At 45.7% G+C, this 16,558-nt stretch overlaps 1 protein-coding gene across 3 annotated transcripts in view; it reads right to left on the bottom strand.

The window, feature by feature from the left end:
* LOC118166903 (gamma-aminobutyric acid receptor subunit beta-4) overlaps nt 1-16,558 on the bottom strand; it is a 61,514-nt gene that overhangs the window by 23,563 nt on the left and 21,393 nt on the right. For all 3 annotated transcript variants that reach the window (XM_035326082.1, XM_035326083.1, XM_035326084.1), the window contains one exon: nt 14,103-14,170. In XM_035326082.1, coding sequence (XP_035181973.1) covers nt 14,103-14,170 — 68 coding nt within the window. The remainder of the gene's footprint in view (nt 1-14,102; nt 14,171-16,558) is intronic.

The following is a 16,558-nucleotide window of genomic DNA, read 5'->3' as shown; positions in this document are numbered from 1 at the left end:
TTCCAACAGAAAGTCACCTAAAGCCTCCCTCCTGAGCAGGCTGCTTCATAAACCCTCAGCACAGCTTCTAGGAGATGTGGATCACTGGCAGGTTGGGGCAGATTGGTTTTCTGTCCTGTGACCTCTGCAGGACCCAGTACTAAATTTGACCAGAGGCAGAAGTCTGCATCCTTGTTACAGGCTACAGTGGTCTAGAAATGGCATGAAATGCTGTGTGTGAAAGGACCAAATCTTTGCTCAGAATACGGTATTTCTGGCAATATGAATGCCTCCTGTGCCTAGTCCATCTTTGTGTACAACAAATGGCGGGTACCTTTCTGGGGGGAGCTTTGAAAGTGAAGGCGAATACTGCAGGCTGCTAGCACTCCACCAAGCACTCGTAAGGTACTGGAAGCAACGAGGGGGATAAAGGAGGCTTTACAGCTTACCTCTGGCACTAGCCATGCCACTTAACTTTGTCCCCCATTTCCCCTCCACCCCTGACTTTGATAAATCACCTCCTTTTGGAGAAGTGACCAAATAAAAGTCCTACCCCGTATAAAAAAATGACATATGGTCTCCTTGTCCAAGATCATAAAAGAACATTAGGAAAGCCAAGATGCTCCAGAAAGAGGGAGAAAAATGAAACATCTGACTTAGTAAAAACCAAGCTGCCACTGCCAGAGACTAATGAACAGTTTGTTGGCTTCGACTTCTTTGATGATTAAACACCAGCTCCTGTTCCCGTCATTCTTGGGAGAGAAATTAAAGGACAAAGCAGTCCTCGAGTATGTTTCATTTTAAGGAGGTGTTAGGGGAAATAAGAATTATTTTTAAGGGGAGCCTTAAACAATGTGCCTGCAATCAGTTGCAAGGAATCAGAGCTGTGTAAAATGTACAGGAGAATACGGGAAGGACAGAGCAAGATGTCCACAGTCCTTACTTATCAAACTTGTTTTAGAAAGCTACTTTGCCCTCCTAATGGATTGTCCATTTCCATGTAGATAAGACAAATCAATGGGTTCTAGACCTTAACAAGCACCAGTTAATCTGACAAACACATGATAGCAATCTTTCCAGCTCCAAGACAGCACAAAGTCTGCTTTAGATCCTCACCTTTGCCTAGGGCAGGAGGCAGCAGCTCTTGTACTTACTGTGCTTTTCATAGGGAGAGTATTCTGCCAACATTCTGCTTTTATTCTGCTTTTAATTTATCTTCTGGTGCAAGCCAGTGCCTGATTTACAAGTCTGAAGTTCTGCTTGACAACTGTTATACATAAAGCGACAACTATTTTAGATACTGACCTTCTCCTTATGCTTCAGCTTAGCAGGTGAGAAAACCAGAATCTCCTTCCACATCCCTTAATTTCAAATAACTAATTGTCCACCTGACCTGGGGAGCGGAAAACCACCTTGCATCTATGATCTCTGTCCATAAAGCAAGGGGACAGAAATGTGTTTGCTTCTGGGATATGCTGTGTCCTGCTGTGCAGCAGGTCTTTGTGCTCTTGAACTCATTTTCTTTAGGACCTCAGAAGAACTTTGCATGGAGATGTTTCTCCTCACTGATCTGATCTACTTTTGTAGTAATTTGCATGCATTTAATTGCTGAATGCATGTCCAGAAACTGGGACATATCAGCTGTATCCTCCACAACTAGGGGTGTGAAAGTGAAGTGTTATCTTGTTGCCCTATTTCTCTCCTGCCATGCCCCATCTCTGCAGCACCTGGACTGCTGCTGGTCCCACAGTTGTCAGACAGGACATACCCAGCTGGGTCCTTTGCCCAAAGGGGGTTGGCCTGCCCACGACAAGGCTTTCAGACCCCTCAGCCTGCATACCAAAGCCCCATCAGAGCACAGAAGAGCACTGTATGTTTTCTGCTTAACAGCCCCATTCGAGCTGGATGCAGAGGTTGAGAGGAGAAAGTCAGAAGACTACAGCACCTGCTGTGAGAACAAACAAAGCAGCAACCTCCTTCAGTGGCACAGGCAGCAACCCCAAAGTCACCATCTGCAGCATGCCATCTTCCTTGGGCAAGACCTTAAAATCACGGCCAGGCAGTTTCTATTCTTAAGCCCCAGAATCTGAGCTATTGCATATTATTTCTGCTGGTCTGGCCTCCTTGCTCAGTTCCACATGAGCTAGTGGCTGGGCAAATCCCAAAGCCTGTTCTACCCCCAGAAGCAGGATGGTTTGGCCTCCCCATTTCTGAGTCACCAGCCAGCTTTCACTCCAAACCTCATCATAACTTGAGAAATTGTCTTCTTTCGCAGTGAGCAGTCACCGAATGAGAAGTGGTCAGATTCATGTTGGGTGCCTATACCTTCCCATGCCAAACCAGCACAGAAGGGCATGCTTCATCCAGTTGGCTAAGGCCAGAGGAACAAGGTCACACATTAAAAGTTCAGTAAAACCTGATGCATGAATTTGACCAATTTTCAGGCAGAAAATTGGAAGAATGTTGCTTATACAATCTTCTCATTGATAGATGATCTGGAAACTAGTAAGGACTCCTTGTAGTACGTGGTGGAGCTAAAAGCAGATTAGATGCTCACTTAAACCAGGAGGGAGCTCAGACAAGTCCCTACCTGAGAGATTTCTTCCAGGGAAGAGACAAATTAGAGAGGTAACGGGCTCAGAATACTGGAGGGAGAGCAGCTAGCTGCTGTTTGTCTGCTCTCTTGTAGTATGCTACATATTTACCCTCTGCACACCCACAACAAACCATGGAACTGTGCTTGTGTCTGTATCCCATCCCTTCTCTCATCTCCCACCCAACTTCCCCCAGCCCATCGTTTTGTGCTTACCAGGCACCACCCTTTCTGCCTTACAGCATCTGTTTCCAGTGCCCTGCTGCATACACATATGGGCATATCTAATATACAGCCATTAAAGCTCAAAAATATGTTTTTAATAATCATTTGTATTTAATTAAACATGAAACAACTAGCCTATTAAGCTAAATTAAATTTGAGTGAGACATTTAAACAGTGACTAGTGAAGATATCAGTTTCTAAAGCCCTCAAAAGACTGGGGGAAGAAAACTGCATTATGCCAAGTGAAAAGTGATTCTGGAAGACCAGTGACGCTCCCTAAACCCTTTCAAAGGCTTCTGCATATACCTTCAGAGAATTTTGTAGTGACTTTCTTACATCTTGCCTGCTGAGAAATGCTCACTTCAAGTGGTCAACACTTGATAGGCTTCTAGCAGCAGCAACATGGTAACAGAAAAATGCCATTTCACTAGAATATTCCCAGAACTCTTTTTTTTTTTTTTTTTCTTTTTTTTAAAATGAAACATCCTCTTCACCATCTTGCCAAGGGTTTTACTAGGCACCAATCTAGTCACAGCCTACTCCAGACAGGAGAGGTCCTGCATCCCTTCACATAGACACTGACTGTCAGAGACTGTAGGAAGTGAGGCTGGAGGAATGGGGAGGAGAAAAGAGACTTCAAGATCCTTTAAGGGGCTTAGAAGCCCACTGGGGTTAGGTAGTCTAACACATCTTTGATCTGTTTCAGCTCAATGTTAATTTGGTAAAGAGCACAATGTTAATTTAGCACAGAGTGGCTTGACCAAAGGGTCAGAAGATGGTGTTAATTTCCTTTAAAAAGCCCAAGAGTTTGATCACATAAGGAAGGATAACCAGGAGTAAGCAGGTTAAGATGGTGTGGAAATGGTGCAGGAAATACAGAACTCCAGCAGTCCTGGGTTAGTCTGCCTTTGGTTGAGCCAGGGTAAAGCCAAGGGAAGCAGAGTGCCACCAGCAGCACTGCACACATTTTGGCCTATGCCATCATTCTTCCACTTTAGCTATTTGAGTCTTGGCTGCGGGAACATAAACCTGATGGACGGGTGCAGTGCAGCTAACTGACAATAGCATTCAAACTACAGCTGCATGAAACACTCCTGATGCTGCTGAACAAGGCAAGATTATTACAGGACACATGAGTTAAAGAACAGATTTCAGCAGGCTGTGGAGGTCCACAAGCAAGCAGACTTTGACTTCACGGCCAACTGGATGGCGGAGAACAAGCTGCAGTCCTTGTCCATGCTGAGTGAGTGCTCTCTGCAGTACCAGGACCAACAGTCCTGGAGCCAAGGAGCTCTATTTGCAGAGCTGGCTGAAAGTTATTGGCAGGGATCCCATGTGAGCTCGGTAAATAAAGTATCCAGATAATAAAAATACCCGAAGGCACTGTTTAATTTTTCTGAGGGTTCTGATACAGCCAGCAATATTGAGAGGGAACAAATCTTGCAGACAGGACAGGAGCACAGGGCAAAGCCAGCCTTCCAGAAGAGAGGAAGACAAGACACCTTGTAGGTCTGATGGCTCACAGCCTCTACAGCTACATACCTGACATTCATTTACAGAGGGGAACAGCTGAAGAGGGTCAGTGCTCAGGAGCTAGATTGGGCTTCAGGAAAACCAGCATCAGACTGCAGCTGATGCGTTATAAACCCTCAAGTCTGCTTGAACCTCAGTTGAAAACTCTTGATGGATAAAAGGGTCAGTACTTTGTGTATCCATGACCTAGGAATGCAAAGGTTTTATCAGGAAAATAAAAGCCACAAGTTGCCTTCCCCTGCAGTCACACTGAGGTTAAAGGATATCTTCTGGTAGTAGGTTGCTGTAGTGAAAGAGGGAGATGAAGTCCAACCTGTGACTTCAGGCTGTGAACACACTTTGGGTTTGTTTCCCTCTTCACTCGAGCCTCACATGAAGCACCCTTACAAAGAGGGGGTGAGGGATGCATCACAGACCCATAGAATCATAGAACAGCTTAGTTTGGAAGGGATCTGAGAGCCCATCCAATTCCAACTCCCTGCCTCCCACTGGATCAGGTTGCCCAGGGCCTTGTCCAACCTGGACTAAAGCGTATACCCTGGCCTGGTGACCCATTGCACCCTGGCAGCCAGGAGGCAGCCAGCTGCACATGCCCTGCATGGAGCAATGTAGAAAGGAACAGGGGCTGAAGGATCCTGTCTTTTACTTCTTTCTCCGTCCTTTTTCTGTCTGGAGCTGTCCTGAGAGTCTGCTTGTGCCAGGACAGCAGGGACTGCCCACATTTCATCCCACATGCATGTGCTGACTCCTTCCCCAAAACGATCCCTTTCATTTGACTAGAGGGCCTTTCTGGGTCTCCAAACAGCTCAGCAGATCCTCTCCCTTTCACCATCCTTTTTCCTTGAATGTTCATTTTTCTCTGTAGCCTAGCAACTCAGCACAGACTCAGAATATTAACAACTCCTGTCCCCACACACGATCTTCTCCAGAGGCCTGAAAATTGTGATAGCAGAAAGGCTGATAGGGGTAGGAGCAAGCAGGAGAGATGTAGGGAGCACGCAGGGAGCCTCTACCAGCATTCAGAAACAGCAAAGCTATTCAGCTGCCGTATCTGCCACCTTCACTCAACATGTACATAGCATACAGCTATATATAGCCCCATTTATTTACATATTCAAATAGCAACATGGCACACACTTGTATTCCAATCTAGGTTCTATATCGAGGTGCTGGCACTCTTGCGCACGTACACTATTGCTGCGTGCTTTAAATGTATATATGACAAGATGTCAGCCGGTCAGATCCCCAAGGTCTAATTCGGTTTTCAATCAAACCAGACAAAGCTCTCAGTTGGGGGAAGACACTTTAGCATTCTGCAGTAATCCTCTCCAATGCTGCAGCACTGCTATTGAAACAGGTGGCCACTTGGAACACTGCTCTCAAATACATGCAGCTTTTAAATATATATATATATATAAATATATATAAAGGCTGTGGGAGTTCCGCCTGTGTAAAAACCTGAATAAAAACCTAAGCAGGAAAAAAAAAAAAAAAAAAAAAAAAAAGTCATTTTTATCCTGGACAAAGTTTTCTGCTGTAACAATTCTAACTACTACAAGAATGCTGGAGTGCAAACCGAAGTGGTTCATACCACCACCATACTCTGACATGTTCAGATCTAAAGATAACTTGGCTGATACAGGAACAGATGGAGCACTGCAATACATAGCACTGTTCAGCTGAAAGCGTGCTGCAAGCCATATAGCCATGGATTCTCATCCTCTCCAATATGACTTCTTTCCTGCTGTGGGGTGGAGTCATCTACGACACGCAGAGTGAACTTCAGTCTCTTCAGTGAAAGCACAGAAGTATTCTCACTGGGGCAATCACCTAGCGAGCCAGGCATTTGAACTCTCCCAGTACTGGAAGCAGGGTTGACTCAGCCCTCCTGAAGCTCGAACTTGTGATACTGGGGCACTTGCAGAGCTGCTCCTTAGGGAAAACATCATCATGGAAAGATTTGCAGGGGGATGCTTATTTAAATAAGCACGTAAATGCTTACTCTCAATAAGCATTGCCACCACGTTTTAATAGTGCTGAAAAACTCAGGGCTTAGGCTAGGAATCAGCCAGTTCATCCAACAGCTTGCTCATAGCCAAGCATTTCCAGTTATGCAGATAAAAGGCTTCCTGCAAACCCTCCCATTAAGCCATCCTGTGAATGGTACAGGATTTCTAGGAGGAAATCAGCATGGTAGAATAGAAAGCCTCAGGGGGAAAGAGTCATACTCTAGTCCAGCAGCTCCTAGTCTGTCTTCAGCTAAGAGCTTGTTTCAGCAAGGTTTCCACAGCTCATTATCAACTGATCTATGTCCATGTCAAAACCGTACAATCCAACCAACAAAAATATTTCATTCAAGGACATCGTTAAGAACCAAGATATCAGTGCCCTTCAGCACAAACACAGGGGACCCCTCTGTAGGGGAAGCTCTAAAGCTGTCCCCTTTCACACGGAGCCACTTCCCCACAGGACTGCTGCTTTACCTGAATGCCCTCTGCTACATGCCAAGTCTGAGACCTCCATCTCAAGAAACTGCTGGCTCTTTGTGAAGATCCCGGCTTTCTGCTGGCCACTGCATTTGAAGAGACTGTGTGGTGATCTTTGGGTTGTTACTTAGCAACTTGACTCTAAGAGGTAGTGAATTTACTGGGCTGCCTCTGCAGTTAACCAACATCAAGACCAAGGACACAGGGAGAATTTTGTCACTGGAATAGGATAATCTCCAAAATATTATGGAAGATGCAAGACTTTTCCCTTCTACAAGTTGCCAGAAATGCAGTAAATATTGACATATGAGTCACACTGACCTATTTTCTAGTTTAAGCCAGGCCAATCTCTTCATAACCAATTTTGGGACCTATAAACGTGGAGTACCTCGGACTCCTTCACAGCAGTTTGCTCTTTTCTCAGCTGTTTTGAACAAGAACCCCACCCTCCTGTGGAAGGACTGTCCCTGTCTTTGGGGCAGAAAGGGGACCACTGCTTGTTTGAATTTCAGTGCCCATTCCCACATCCCACCACACAGCACAGCTCCCCCGAGGTCTGATGCTTTACTTGTCCTCATACACTACCTTAGCCTAAGGGCTCTTTTCAGCACAGTCAGTGGGATTTCTGTTAAAATATAATGTGGTATGGACAGATATACACATCATGGCTTTTTAGCCTGTATCAGTGCTGAGCCCCAACAGCCTGTTATGTACAGAACTGCCACCATTTGATTTTCCAAGCAGCCACCCAGTGCGTTACAGAGCTGCACTCAAGGACTTGAAGCGACAATAGCTACATGACCTAAGTAGCACTGAAGCCATCATTGGCAGCAGAAGGCACAGACCATTGCCAGCTCTGAAGAAACCTATCTCAGCCACATGCTTGCAATATCTCAGCTTAACTCACAGCACACAGAAGCCCCCATCACATTAAAAAAATCACTTAACTCCTATCTGTCTGTGCCAGCACAAAACCTAGGGATCTCACTGTAAATCAGAGCTGTACCATTCTCATTATGTCACACTACGAGAGCCTGGCCCTTCTTCAGCACCAAGGCACTGCTGCATCCTCTGCTACTTGCAGTGCTGCCACCCCAGGAGCCTACAGTCCTACAGCCTCTGCAGCACCATTAAAGGTGTCTCAACTTTCAAATATTTTGGCACTCTTCAATATTCAGCAACCTTACATACAGAGTACACACACACACACTTACTTTAGAGACCACAGTGTCATGGATCTGGAGATACCTGAGGCTACAAGCAAACAGTTACAGCACTGGAGTGTCCTATCACGCTTGTATTTCATAACACATGACTGCAGAAGCCTCTAACTGTAGGATGTAAATGCTTTAACCTTTGTTTTAAGACCTTTTGGTATCCAGAAACATAGAACAGACTGACTAGAAAATATCTGTATGTCATCTTTTCCATTGAAAAAAAAGATGTCAACACTTTTAGTTAAGTAAAAACTGTCAATATATTTGGAGAATACATGGTACTATAATGTAGGCAGCAGAAACCTTTCCTTAAAAAAAATAAATAAATAAATATTGTTTTTAATACCTCAAGACATCCATATCAATGGAAAATCCTTTTCAGGAACATATTGCAGCAAAGGTGTTTCCTGCCTGCTATTGCAGACACAGAGGGTCTACGTGAAATGGATCAAAGGCCAAGAGCTGTGTCCATGAGCAAGTAGCTTAAGAAAGCTCTACGTAGTACAAAGACTCTCATATTAAGTCTATCCATGCACACTGACTTTTTTCACCAGCTACGCCTACCAGACAGCAGTCATCCATGTATTAGTGTGTATTGGTTATACTGAAGTGAGATTCAGCTAGGCTATTCATATTTGTACTCCAGTGAAAACAGAACTGCAAAGCCTGATGAGGACAGATCCCTCTACAAAGGCTATCCCAAACATTCATGATGGATAGAAAATTTGATGTAGTGAAGAGTGGTGCTCAAGTGATGATGGCATAACAGGTTGTAGGATGATCTTTCCTGGTCAACAATATCTTTGCACACCCAATCCACCTTGTTCCGAGTTAAAAGGCAATTTAAAACACCTGGAGCTCAGATTTCTTGGGACATACTGTACATCTCTCCTGAACAGAGATAACTTGTTTTCTTAACAAGACAACTCTGTTTTCAAGCAAGCTTTGGGAAGTTGGGAAATAGCAGACGTCTCCTTCTGTACCCCCCCAAGTGACCAGGTATAGCACACCGGTGTGAGTGCAGTCACTCCCACAAGACAGCAACGTGGCAAGAGGTGATGATACAGGAGTAGGAAGTAATGAAGCAAAATGTCAAGGTTTGATTTGCCAAGTATTCTGCACCAAACACTAACCTGTCTGCACTGCAGGCTGTCCCCCAGCAAAAGGTATCACCCATCCTGCAGGTATCGTTCACTCAGCACGCTGTATATTGCAGCAGACATTTCTATCTGGGAGCCTTGTTTCTTCCACTAGCCCTCTACAGTAATTCTCTTGTAACTTTTCAACTTGTCACCAGGTTTATAAAACTTTAAAGCTAGTGCTATAACAAACTGAAACAATGTTATTGCAGATGTAGGAGAGCATCTTGGGATGAATAAATTATAGGAGCCACAAAGAAATCACGACGACAAAGGCTGCGTGCTCCAAGCTGTTTATGGCGTGCAGAAACACAGGGGGGAGCAGGTTTAGGACTGCACAGATCATAGGGCAGGAAAATTGAAGCGTTATGAAGGGTAACCATCTCTTATTTTAAATGCATAAAAAAACTTCTGGTTGTTTTCTTTATTGAAATAGTTCATTAATGCTTGAAGGGAGTCTGAACAGTCTGCTACCGGAAAAATATGTCCGCAAAGATTAGAGAGACAAGGCTGCAGCTGGAAGCACCAGCCTCTACACCCATCATGCAGCCAGTGCAGTCCACCCTGAGCAGGCCAGTCCTCAGCTGTCTGTTGAAGGGGCATACAGGGGAAGACTTCCAGCTCCTTCTGAAGCAGCTGGGACTAGTTACCAGAGCTGGATCCAGCAAAGCAGGTTGTCTGAACCAGAACACCAAGCCGATAGTGACAGCATTAAGGCCTGAACATAGCTCTGAGTACCACTATATACCACCAAGCATCTGTAAATAGCTGCACATTGTTGCACGCTTACAACAACTCAACCACCTGTAGCAAAATGGCATTTGCTACATAATTTGCCCAGCCTATTTTCTTAGAAAAGAACTGGGAGACACCATCCTTCCTTGCTTAGCACATCACCTGAGCTACAGAACATCACTGTGATGATATTTCTCCTTTCAGTCTGCCTTTAAATCCTCAGCTTGCAAATTTGTACAGGATCTGAGAAGTCTCCAGCTAGGCCTTTCATCTTCATGGAGCAGCACTTCCCAGAGGGTCTGCCAGTCGGATGTGCTCTCCCCAATACCTGTTCAGCCTGGCCCCTGGCATTCTTTCCCAGGCATTTCAATTGATGTCACTGATCTTGGCTCAGCAAATAAACCTGCTAATCACTGACAAGAACAGAGGCTGCAGCTCAGCATTGCTTAGCAGGGCTAAGGGGAGTACACAGCAATAAAACATTACTTGAGCAAGTGAGCTTGGAAGTATGGCTGACCACACAGGCAGCAGCTGCAGCAAACACGGTGCCTTTTTTATTAAAGAAAAGCAGGATCTTTGGTTCTTCATCACTGGGAGATCGTTACACTGCACCTAGGAACCTCCTTTAACCCAGCACAACTCCACCTGCACTATACCATGGCATGGCACTGGGGCATGGCCCTCAAGGCGGTGGAGAGGCATTGCCTTTGTAACAGCAAGGCACCAGGACACACTGAGCTTGTACAGGCAATTGCAATGCATTCCATGTATCAGTGTCTGGGAACCTCCAGTATAAAGACATAGCTGCGTTGCCTTAGCAGAGAGCCCTGTAGCCTCCGGGACTGAAATGTCACCACATCATTTCGGCAGTGCAGTTCCCATGGGGGTGAAGGCAAAGAGAGCCGCTTAGATCATGGATGGAGCTGTACCCCTCCACAGCGCTGCGTCCAGCTGGACTCCCATGGAAAACAACTTTTTGAATCACGCAGTGGCAAGTCCCTGGCAGCACTTGTTCCCCACCATCATGCAGCCAGTAGGTGCCAGGAAGCCCAGTGATGGGAGAGGTGGGGGCTCTCCTCAGCCTGCCCAGCCCCAGGGCCATTGTTCCAGAAAGGATGTCTGAGGATTAATTAATTATCCTACAAGGGGCAGTAAGTAATAACACTCCTTGTGGAACAATAGAAGCTATTTGGTTGCCGTGACAACCCAGCTCCACTTGTGTGCCTTTAATTTATTCATTGCACAGTCCCTTCCCCAATAACACACAATGCCAAAAAATGTCTTGTTTTTCTTGCCCGTAACCATGTCCAGAGCAGGGGTAAGACAGCCCTTTCCCCGGGGCATCTGTCACACAGAAGAACAATGCATATAAATCTCTTTAGCCTGGAAATTTGTATCACACAAGAACTCTTCCGCTCCCTGTTTGTTCTTTTAAGATGATTCTGATTTTTTTAACCCATTTTGAATATGCCTCTCTATGATGCTCATAGATCTTGATCTTAAGTAGCCTCCCAAACATACACGTGAAGGATGGCTGGGAGATTGTGCTTGTCAACTTGTACAGAAGGCCAGGAGGGATGAGAAAAGCATAGAAGTGACATGCCTTAGCAGCATCAACAGGAGCATGGCATAAACTCCCACAGCACCTAGTGCCCAGCCTGATTATAACAATGCCACGACCACCAGAACACTGTGTCCATCAGTAGTGCTGCCTGAATCCTTTAAGACCCAGAGCAGCACGTGGTTGAAGGTCCCTGTTGGGAAACATGCTCTCCTCTGCATCCAACAGAGATGTGCATTTCTCCCCAGCCCCAAACATCCTTCTGCCCCATGAATTTGGGGTAGAGGAAAACAAGGTGTTCACCAGAAAGGGGAGAACATTGCTTTCACAAGGAAAGGGTTGAAAGCATTGCTAAGAGAAGGGCTACCAGCCCAGGACACAGCATGCCTGACAACAGGTGTACGGCAAAGAGCTTGAGCAGCCTTTATTAGCCCCCACACACCTTCACTTGGAGCTTCATTCTGCACCAGCCTCTGCAGCACCTAGCTCTCTTCTCAGGTCTGTAGCGGAAGATCAGGGCAATTATAGCAGGTAAACAGAGGCAAATCCCTCACTCCCTCCAGTGGTACCTGTGCAAGTTAGCATCTTAGACTATGCTCCCAGACCCCAAATTGTTCATCCTGGCTCTAGCAAGGAGGGTGACAGCTCGTTCACCACACAGGAAAATTCAGATCCAATTTCAGACTGGGGGAGGAGGTGACTTAGAGATGAGCTCTGTCCTGACAGGCAAGACAGATGGAATTGGGTTAAGCCATCTGTCTCTTCTAAGTTGAGCCTAACCTCAAGCACAGCTACCCAATGCAATGGGGCCATAGGTCTATGCCCAAATTTCTGTATGTACACACTGCCCAGTGTCACTCTGTTAACTCTGAAATGTAACATGCCGTACAGATGATGGTAAAAGTTGGGTGAATGGAAAGAGTCTGCAATTTGCTGCATCTTCCATAGCTTAGAATAAGAAACGGCAAATACTTGGTAGTGGTTTAACCCACAGATCAGCACTGCTCACCTTAATTTTCCCAGTAAGACCCAGACCTATGTTTGATCCCCACTTCCCAAGCCTCTTCTGTATAAGAAAATGCAAAAGAAACTGTTCCTTATGAGAACCTGAAGACTGATACAGACACATTCAGAAGTTTCAAGCAGTTTTGAAAACAAATTGACAAGTCAGATGATTGTCTTGTCTCCCCTCCTCCCCCAGTGTGACAGCAAAATAGCTGGTGGGACAGAGAAACAGGTCAGGAGAGTACAGAATCGGATAAATAGGACAGGAGCACTGGGAGACCAAGGCTTTAATTGACTTGATGAGCAAGAGCTCTAAACTGGCCTAGGATTCTCCTACATGGGGCTGGAAGTGAGGAACAGGACAGCTGTTCCGGTGGTCCCCATCAGCCTTCCTTCCTCACCCAGCCTCTTGGAAAGCAGAGGAACTTGGAAGAAAAGCCTTAGGGCAGGAGAGAGGAAGGCAGGGCTAGGTGACCGATCAGTGCAATGCATGTCCTCTGCTGGGTGCTGAGGGCTTCTGATAGCATGAGCCCAGATGCGGATCCCATCCATAACCAAAATCCTTAGCAATAGCTGGGAGTAAAATCTGTGATATAAGCAGAGAACATTTTTCTTCAGTGGTATGAAAAGCTCCAGCCTATCAATGACACCCCAATCAAGCAGATCACCATTAGATTCCTTCCTTTCCAGTACAGATCTGGAAAATGCCAGCTTACCACCAGCAAGCATACAAAGCCACTGCCTGTTTTTTCAACTTGGCTGTCACAGGCTGACTGTAAAACCACCACTGCCTTTGTGTCACTGGAAAAATATAAGAAACTACTTTAAGGAATAAGCATTAATATTTTGGAGAGATCTGTGCAACTAGCACAGAAAGGTAAAGGATGAGAATCTGCCCTGCATATGATGCAACTAGCTCCAGGAAGGCCAGCTGAGATTCCCCATCCACAACACCAGAGATGCTCCTGTGAGCTAGTGGAGACACTCGCTAACCCTACTAGAATTTATTTCACTTTTGGAAGCAAACTACAGTCTTTCAGTTACATCACAAATACTGCCAGCAAAGGTAGGAGCGTACCAGAGAGGTCCATCATGCCAACCTTGTCTTGCATAGCTTTAATTTCTTTCTTTTTTTTTTTTTTTTGAGTTTGAAACTGGGCTGTGGTGCCAACGGACAGGCAGTCCCAGTGACAAAGGCCAATCAGTGGGCAGAAAGAGGAAGGCTCAGACTAAAACCAGTATGCTGAGAAAGAAACTTGGAAATCTCATTTAGTACAGCTCAGTGACATGTAACTTTTCATCCCACTGCATATGGAGAAATCATGCTTGAATTCCTTATGCTTTAGTGAGGAAGAACTGTCTTAAATCAGAGCTCCCATCATCCCCCAGACTCCTGTGTCAAAATCAGAAGAAAAAACACTTATTCAGTACCAGACAAGTGCCACTCTTCCTCCAGAAACTCCCCAACTGCAGGAAAGATCTGCAGAAGGAGCTTAAGGAAGCAGGGGTGACTATTCTTTTTTAGAAGGGCATCCTAAAATCTCAGGTGACTCCAAGGAACCATTGTTCAACCAGAAAAAGGAAGAATAGTTTATTAGCATTTTTTTTTTTAATCCCTCCCAGACTCACCATGTTGACTTCAGAGATCTGGTCAATGCTGGAGATATGGATACTCATTCCCACTGTGACAGGGTTACCTGAAACACAAATGGACTGGATTAGAACCGTATTCAAGCTGTCTTCTTGTCTGCTATTACAGCATTGACTAGAAATGCTGGGATATGATTTGAAGCAGCCTCACATTCCCCAAGTCTCAAGAATTTCGAAGTCACACGTGCTCAAATGACGAGAGAGGAATAGATTTCTCTAACTCCCAGCTTCATAGACTCACCCCTAGGGGTAGTGCAGACTAAGCTTGATTCTTTAATTCCTGGAAGTTAATTACCCCCTAGTTATACAATTATCTCTGGTTATTCCAAATAATGCCTTCAGAGACATCAGAAAGCTCCCAGAGGACTTGCATAAGGTGTTGCTGATTGACCATACAAAGAACACAGCAATCAAGCCCATGTAACACGTGGGCAGGAAAGATACTCCAAATCACTCCTCCATCGCCCTGCCAGCTCTGCAGCACACCGTTTGAAAAGCCCAAGTGGATTTTAATACCCAAGGTACCAGACAAGTACAGGAACCAGACCCATGAAGTGAGAAAGCAGCATTTGCACGGTGGATTTTCAGAGCAGAGCTGGGATTAGAGAACAATTTCCCCATTTCACTGTTGGTATCAGAACACCCCACCCCACATCCTGTTGCCCACAGTCACTGGGCTCTGATAGATATCTGTATCTGCGTTTCCCAGAAAAGTTGTATATTTCCTTACCCAGTGACCAAGCTACTCTCACGCTGCAGTAAATGCCACTGACTGCAGCATGCAAGATGAGCTTGAAGACATACCACACAAGGGCAGTCACAGCCAGACCTATTGCCCTCTTGTCCAAGTGCAGCAAGAGCTGAGTTACCATTTCCCACAGACCTGTAGACTCAGGGCAGAAGAACATTTCTGCCGATACTTCCCAATGTGTGAGCCTCCTAGCTAGACTGACTTATACCCAGTTCAACCCCAGCCCCTCTGACAGGAAATTCCCACAGCCAGGAAACAGGACAGCCCCTCCAGTATCATTTAAGTTGTGTAAAACTATTTGCAGAGATACACATTGACTACTAAAAACAGCAAAAGACCTCCTGCAGCTTGAGATAGGGTTTCTGAATGCCACCCATCTCCAGTTATCCCCACAGCTCCAAAGCCAAAACACAAACAATCCCACCACAACCAAAGTCCCTCTTCCCACACGTGCCAGGGGGTAAATGATTCCTTGTGACACAGTTGTAGAGAGGGAATGGCAAACAGCAATGCCACTCAAGGTATTAACTCTTCCATGGACTCATTAGTAGATCTAAGTGCTGAAATATTTACAGATAATCATGAAATGGCTTAGAAAGTAATTAGGAGATTGGGGGAGAGGGGAGAACCACACAACTGGAAATGAAGTGATTTTTTAATTATGTGTTACCAGAAGTAGGGAAGTAGTGTCATTAGGGCTGCCTTGTGATTGGGTGCACTGTTAACCGAGACCCTCTGCTGCAAATTAAGCAGCATTATCCTTTAATGGAATATGAACAACACTGAAAACATCAGAATCAACAACTGTAATTAGGCCCTGCTATGCAAATCCCCTTAAAGAGGCAGTGCTCTTCTCCAGCACTTCTGGCTCATTGCCAGTGGTGCCAGAGAGGGGTGCTCAGGAGATTTTGCAGAGCCTCCAAAAATCCCCGCACAGGGTAGGTTCCTGGCCATGTATTTGCTGTATTCCTCTGCTCATCTGTGACAAGGGAACCAGGTGTGAAAGTAACCACAAGTCTCTTCAGGAGAGCTGATCATCTCGCATCCTCCCTTGTGCCAGAGGCTGACAGTGGCACCAGTAAAGCTCTTCAGGAAGTGTCACTTCTGGTAGTTTGTCTCCTTTTCTGAAGCCAGGGCCTTGTTGTGATGGAAGCCATTGCAGGAGGAGGGAGTCACCACCACCCTGAGGACCTTAGAGACTAATTGGCTACAGGAGAATAGAAGGGTGAAGTCAGGGCTGCCAGAGAGCTGGAGAAAAGCCCACTCCTGAGCCTTTCTGCCATGCAATGTTTCTGCCTGCTGCCCTACTGCCTGCTTTATTTCCAGTTGGTCAACACTGGTCATTGTGGTACTGTGGTTAGGTGTCCCTTCCATCCTCAGAGAAAAAATTAATGTCTCTTTCCCCCTGCTGTGCAAGACCCACTGAAACAACTGGACTGGGTGCCAATAACAGGGGAGCACTGACAGTGGTGATATACAAATATTTGTCAAATTCAGAGTCTATCCAATCTAATCTATCTGTCTAGACATTTGTGCTGTGTTCATCACCATGGTATCTGAGCGCCTGAGGTCATGCAGTGACTCAGTGTCAGAGCCGTGGATAAGATCCAGACCTCCCAGCTCCAAGACAAGTGCTGGAGCTGAGATCAACCGCACAGCTCCCCAGCAGTCCGGGCTCACCTGC

This window comes from Oxyura jamaicensis, chromosome 4 (assembly GCF_011077185.1).
Source record: "Oxyura jamaicensis isolate SHBP4307 breed ruddy duck chromosome 4, BPBGC_Ojam_1.0, whole genome shotgun sequence".
NCBI classification, from domain to species: Eukaryota; Metazoa; Chordata; class Aves; order Anseriformes; family Anatidae; genus Oxyura; species Oxyura jamaicensis.
The sequence above is the reverse complement of the archived record's forward strand: the minus strand, read 5'-3'. Positions and strand labels throughout refer to the sequence as shown.